Genomic DNA, 6,818 nt, shown 5'->3' with positions numbered 1-6,818 from the left:
CTTGGGTTTTGAATTTCTTAAAGTATCCAAAAACTTGAGACTTCTCTTTGAGAAAGTACACCCATATCTTGCGGCTAAAATCATCAATAAATAATAATATATAACATGTTTCGCTATAAAAATGTAAGATTAAAAGGCCCACATACATTCGAGTGACTAAGTTCAATCGAATCCTTTGCTCTTGTCATAGATTCATTTAGAAAACTCCTTCTTGATTACTTTCCGTATAGACATCATTCACAAATTTGATTTGGATGATTGATGTGCGACAAACCATTCACTATGTGCTTCTAAGATAGTGAATTTAATCCTTCAAAATTTAAGTGCCCAAGCCTAAGATGCCAAAGATAAGATGAATCTCCAACATAAGGCTTTAAACATTTTGGACCATCATTTTCAATTTTGAGCATAAACATACAATTCTTGGTCATAGGCACCTTAGCAATTAAATTATCACAAGAGTCTCTCAAGTTAAGAAATCCATCTTTCAAAGCATAATGTGAATTTAACAGGGAAACCTGGCTCCCTGATAATAAAAATCCTTGGATAATTTCTTACCATCCCGGTCTCTTGCATCAGAAAACTTTCTAGTCATATGGAGGCGGGTAGGAAAGAGTGAGATATTGATATGTTAAATGACCTAGTTTATCATCGCGATTCTCATCTTTTTCAAGAAACTCTTTTATCTTTTAATCAAGAGGTTGATCAAGAGGAGTGCTATGGGAGAATATCTTGTTACTAACTCTGACATAAGTCTCGAATAACAAAACCAGCAAAATATCAATTTAACACATATGTTCTCCATTAAAAATCTCCGAGAGAGATTGCCCAAATTAGCATGTACGGGTTACAAAAGCATCTCAAGTACGAGCTGAATGAAGGGAAGAGTGTCTCATTAATAACTCTGACATTAGTCTCTGAGTAACAAAACCAGAAAAACATAATGTAGCACATATGTTTCATAAAACAACTCCAATAGAAATTGCCAAGATCAGAATGTATGCTTCGTAAAGCACCCCAAAGTACTAACTGAATAAAGGGAAGAATACATCTCTTCCAACTTCGACATTAGTCTCAAGAAACAAAATGAACCAAATATTAATTGCGACCCAAGCAAAAAGAGTAGCTTATAATTGGATTACATCTCAGTTTCAATATGTCCATACCAGTGAATACCGGAAGGCCAGAAAAATAACTACAACTTTTGTCTTCAAAATTTACCCCACAAAACGTTTCACTATAAAATGATCATCATCTATGTAATTACCAGAACATTATAAAATCATTGATCAGAAGGGGAAGAGAAGGGGGAGGAGATCATATACGAAGCTAAGTAGTCGGACAACTAATGCATATTCAAAATAACTTCCATTTTCAAAATGGTCTTCGGCAAGCAACAAAAGGCAGGAATCATTACTCAATCTGACTGTGGGAAGTATCAGAAGGAGTTCCAGTGTCTTTTTCCGGAGTCTTCCTTTCCTTTTGACCATTATCAGGAGGGGGGCTGTGCATGTAAAAATACTGAATTAAACTGACTGAATATGATAAAATGTTATCGTTAATGAGACTGAGAGAACTCAAAAAGGGGAAGATAATGTAAGAATGCTAATAAAATACTCTCTGGATATCGTGGAAAATCAAAGCACAACGCTTCTTAAAAAGTTAAATTACCCGAGGAATAAGGTCATCATCAACTCTCCATTTTCATCTTCAGTTTGACACTTTGTATTCTGACTTAAGGATGCTTGTCTTTTGGGAGACAATTTCCTTGGCACTTCACGTTCAAGGTAGCCTGACTCTGGGAACGCATTTAAGGGGAAAAAACTTTGAAGCCACTCAATCTGCAATCATATTAAAAATATGAAACCAATATATCAAACAAAAATGAAAGTGTTACAGTATTATTTAGAAACTACGTACATGGGACATAACATAAAACGAATTCTTCTAAAGGATAATTGATTTACCTTTCTGCGCAGGGTAGCATTTTCCATGATGAACTCCTGTTCCTGGTAATGAGGGAAGTGAAAAAATTAGTTATAACGTTCTCTCGATACAACAATACATGTTGTGGTCTTTCATTAGTCGTAAACAACACATCAATCATGTAATTTTTCTTTTCTCCTTCTTGCAGTCTAGCATCATGCTTCTTGTACATACTGATCGCTATACTTGCAGGACACTTTTTTTTGGCTAAATAAATTGCAAGATACTATATTGTTTACTTAATCCGCGAATTTGACTTGCCAATAAAAACACAAATCTACATGGGACATCACCTATGTACATTACTAGAATTATCAGAGTCATATTTACATCCAATTGTTCTTTAAGGTTGAATACATTCACGTAATTTCTTCATCAAACAATTTGAAGCTAGTCATAACTGTATAGAAGATCAAAACTGTAATTTTGTTCCTTTTTCCTAGATAGGTCCAGTTCCTCCATCAGTAGTTGCTCCTGAAATAATTTAACATTATGTTAAGATAGCCGTTTTTCTGCATAAAACAATTCACTTTATAGATATATTAAGTTACAGGGAGATGCGTAAATAAACCTTCTTGTCCTTGACAGATAATAACCCTTCATTCAATTACTGCTCCAACACTTGCAATTCTTTCAAGGCCAAGCCAGTAAGGTCCTTCCCTAATAACTGCCTATAGAAAATGAAAAACATGATAGCAATAAGTATCTTCTTCCAAAAACAACCGTTCGACGACTTGGCAGGTATAAGGAAACTTACATATTTTTTAGCTGGAGATCTGCAATGTCCTATTTCAGACATTCCACTTCTAAAACATCCTTACCCTGAAATGTAGTACATTACATGAAGGCAAATAGAGAAATTAAAACTAGAAGAAATATTCAACTACAATGAGCATCACGTATGTTGATTTATAGAAATGTTCAACTACAACAATGATCATATCATGCTAGTGACTATTTTGTGGAATAAGATGATCAATACGGAAATTACGCAATTAAGAGTACAATAATATGCCATGTAAGAGGCCCATCATTGTTAAAAATGACACTCATTTTTAATACAGACCAGTACCTTATGCTCGATTGCAGAATTTTTCGATTCTACAGATTTGTTGAATCGTGCAAGTGTATGCTCCATACTGCAATAGTGAAGAAATGATAAGTATACTAAAAAAATGTTTTACACTAACCAACAAAAGAACTTACTGTACACAGGATTATCAAAAAAACAAACATGGATATATGCTTATATTGTCTCTCGCAGATAATATTCAAGAACTATACTAAACATCTACCCTCCACCCGTGTTCTCCAGTGAGAAATGGTCCTCCATCAATGTAGGGTTCAAGAAGAGATCATTTTGGTTGATTATAAGCCCCAACTGCCTAACAAGTTTTTATATGTTACTAGTATTAGGTCACTTTGATCTCTAAACAAGATATCTTTAGTGAAAAGCCTTCGTATAAAGCAGAAGTACTCTCCTATCAATCAAACATTCATTCAGACTTATTCTCATGTTTAATTAATCACTTTGAACCGTTAAAACTTGTCCCTAGACTTTAAAAATTGTTCAAATATATCGGATTTGACTCTCATTAACATAGAGCCACGCAACAACACATAGTTCATATCGGATATGACTCTCATTCATACAGAGCAACGCAGCAACACATAGTTCATATCGGATTATAGAATGCCATCATATTTAACAACAAAATTTCATCAATTTAGGCAGAAATACAGATATATTAATTAAAACTGACAAGTATATATACTAAATTAAAACCCCTTATAAACCAAGATTAGCAGCCACAGTAATCTTATAATTATGTTACACCTAAGGCAATAAAATTAAAGATAACATGTCAAAATAAATATATTCAGCAGGAAATTATAACAGAAGTAAATTAAAATAAAAAGAGTGAGGGAGAGATCAAGAAAACAGAGAGAGACAAAAAATAGAGAGAGAGATAACAGAGAGAGGGAGAGATCAAGAAAACAAAGAGGGAGAGAGAGAGAGGGAGAGAGAGAGAGAGAGAAGAAAGAGAGAGGTGGGAGGGATAGAGGTGAGAGGGAGAGGGGGGGGGTGAGAGAGAGAAAGTAGACCTTGAACTAGCAAACTCAAAAAGCTTCCCAGTGCTTGAGAACACAATAATTGCGATCTCAGCATCACATAAAACAGAAAGCTCATGAGCTTTCTTCATTAAACCAGCCCTTCTCTTCTTAAAAGTGGACTGCCTGTTGTTGGCATTTTCAATCTTCGCTATTTCAAGCTTTGCCCGACCCATCTCTCCTTGTCTTTATTTACTGTAATTCACAAAAAATTATGTGTCAATCTCTGAATCTCTCAAACTATATATAAGGTTCTTATTCTGGAGTTATTCTAAAAAAGGAGAAAAATATGGAATATGAAATGCAAAGAGGGGAAATTAGAGCTAAAAACGACAAATTTGCATGGGGCAATAGATTTTATATGATACACAATCTCCTCTTTTAAAACACCTTTAGTAATTTTCTTTGTATCAAGTGTGTCCCTTTTTCTATTTATTTCCTATTCATGATAAAAAAATAATAATAAAATTATTTGAGTATCTTTTTTGTATTTTTGTAGCAAATAATAAATAATCTTAATAAAATCTTTTTAGATATAACATCATCTTTTTTGAATATTAGATACCTCAAATTTAATTCAAATATACAGATATTTGATTCTCTTCTTTTTTAATTGAAATGGTTGAGATTTCTCAAAGAGATAAACCTCTTTTAGTATGAGTGACTATCAAACCGCACAAACCGCAAAAATCATCTTCATCGTCACATTATACCGTAAAATGCGGTTTTTAGTTTTTATGATGCGATTTGAATTTTTTGATAAACCATGCGATGTAATATTGTTTACAGTTTGACATTTTTAACAATGCGGTTCAAATCGTACCTAGCTTAAATATTATAAATTACCGATATAATTTTTATTTTATATCAAGGACATAATAGTCTTAGCCTCTATATGAGTTAAATTTTTATTATACTTATATGTAATAACTATTTTTTTGAATATATAAATCGTACAAATCGCACCATACTGCACTACATTTTCATTGTGTGATTTATGCGGTTTTTAAGGTTACGCAGTGCGACAGCGGTTTGAAAATTTCATCTTGAGAAAAAAACTGCACTGCTCGCACGATGATCATTTCATTTTATTATCATTGGTTTGGTCTGAATTGAACATTTATTCATAGACTTTTTTTGAATGGGCTAGAATCAGGTTTTCTTTAAAAAAATCCAAGTCCACAAGTTGGTCCAAACATGAATTTATCCTTATTATTTATTTAAATTTTGAACATTTTAAAGTTCAACGGTATAGTAATAATGAATTTTCTAAACAATATTTTTTGTCAATTTTTTTATAGGTTTATTTTAGTTATTCTAAAAGTACAAGTTTTATCCTAACTTTATAAAAATTATAAGTTGATTGTAAAAAAAACCTATGACATCCTAACTCCTTACATTTTAGGAGAACTTGTAATTTATCATGATATAATAATCCTGGTTGAAGAGGGGGATTTTAGGAAATACACGATCGTAGTAAAGTTTAATTCTAACGCCTTGATATTTTAGAAAACATGTTAAATTAACAGATACATATAAGTTTTAATCTAAATGTTTCACTTACTGGTTTTAATACAAAAGAATATCAATTTCTATGTCAATTCCTGAAATTTTATATATAACTACGACCGAGTGTTTTGCCCGAATACTACGGATAAAGCAAGTACTAGAAAATTTTATGATCAAATTTGATGCTACACCGATTAATATTTATGATTTTATTCAAATATAGTAAATATAATTAAGTAAAAAAATTAGTTTTCCATATTAAATAAAAAATATCTATACAAGATATCATCTTTTACGAGATAAAGTTAATAAAGATGATATTAAAGTAATGTATTACTCTTGAAATTAAACTATTCTAGACAAAATAATTCTTTTGAGAGAATTTTTATATTTATTAAATAATATTTTTTTAAGTTTTAGTTGCGGTAAAACAGGATAACTTTCATACTTCTAATTTCTTTTTAAAAAAATCACACTTGTAAACAAGTATACACATACTACCCGGCCCACTAATGATGGTACCTAGAAAATCTCAATAAATTTCTACTTAGGCCACGAATGTCATTACCCGGATTAATCCAGACCGTTTCATCTAAAGACCCTAAATATCTCTGACATTCATTACGAATTCCTCCCCAGCCCACGAATATCATAACCCGAATTAATCCTGACCGTTCCATCTAAAAACCCTAAGTATCTCGGTCATTCATTACGATTTATATATTGTATATATAACATGTATGTGGGTGTGTATCCCATTTCACATGTAGGTGTGTCTTTTTCTCTCTCGTTTTCTCTCGATTGATTAGATACCCCAACGATGAGGATGATAAAATCTCCGATGAATGTCCGACACGATCTCTAATCAAATAAAAATCGTCGAAGATAACTTGAGGTGTTTGTTCCATATTAAATTGATTTTAAGATATTGATCGAGTCATGTATATAGAATTTAGCAATAAGTTTATCGATCAAAAAATTGAGATACTTATCCAATGGTAAGTTTAAAGCCTACATTTACGTGCATTTTTTGTGTTAACATTTCCATTTTATGGTTCTTAAAACCTGAATCTTGAGATATTATATTCTTTTCTATTTTGTTCGTGTTATGGTTAGTTAACCGAAAAATTGTATTATATATGTAGTCGGCATCTTGTATTTTATCTCCGATGAGTGTTAGTACCATTCAAAATGATTAAATCATTTGATAT

The 6,818-nt window shown here is 32.0% G+C and overlaps 1 protein-coding gene across 3 annotated transcripts; it reads right to left on the bottom strand.

Annotated features, from left to right (window-relative positions):
• Window positions 1–1,149: 1,149 nt before the first annotated feature.
• LOC141667452 (agamous-like MADS-box protein AGL15) lies at window positions 1,150–4,429 on the bottom strand. 3 transcript variants are annotated; one of them, XM_074473956.1, is made up of 8 exons: window positions 4,093–4,429; window positions 3,059–3,125; window positions 2,744–2,808; window positions 2,558–2,657; window positions 2,388–2,460; window positions 1,968–2,009; window positions 1,672–1,841; window positions 1,150–1,504 (listed from the first exon to the last, which is right to left on the bottom strand). In XM_074473956.1, exons 1-3 carry the CDS (start codon window positions 4,272–4,274, stop codon window positions 2,773–2,775), a joined length of 285 nt encoding a protein of 94 aa, XP_074330057.1. In that variant the 5' UTR covers window positions 4,275–4,429; the 3' UTR covers window positions 1,150–1,504; window positions 1,672–1,841; window positions 1,968–2,009; window positions 2,388–2,460; window positions 2,558–2,657; window positions 2,744–2,772. The 3 variants fall into 3 exon arrangements, with proteins under 3 accessions (XP_074330057.1, XP_074330055.1, XP_074330056.1); XM_074473954.1 differs by having other exon boundaries at window positions 4,093–4,413; XM_074473955.1 differs by lacking the exon at window positions 4,093–4,429 and having other exon boundaries at window positions 1,968–2,460; window positions 3,059–4,053.
• Between the last annotated feature and the right edge of the window lie 2,389 nt (window positions 4,430–6,818).

This window comes from Apium graveolens, chromosome 6, assembly GCF_009905375.1.
Source record: "Apium graveolens cultivar Ventura chromosome 6, ASM990537v1, whole genome shotgun sequence".
Classification (NCBI taxonomy): Eukaryota; Viridiplantae; Streptophyta; class Magnoliopsida; order Apiales; family Apiaceae; genus Apium; species Apium graveolens.
This window is presented reverse-complemented; position numbering and strand designations above follow the sequence as displayed.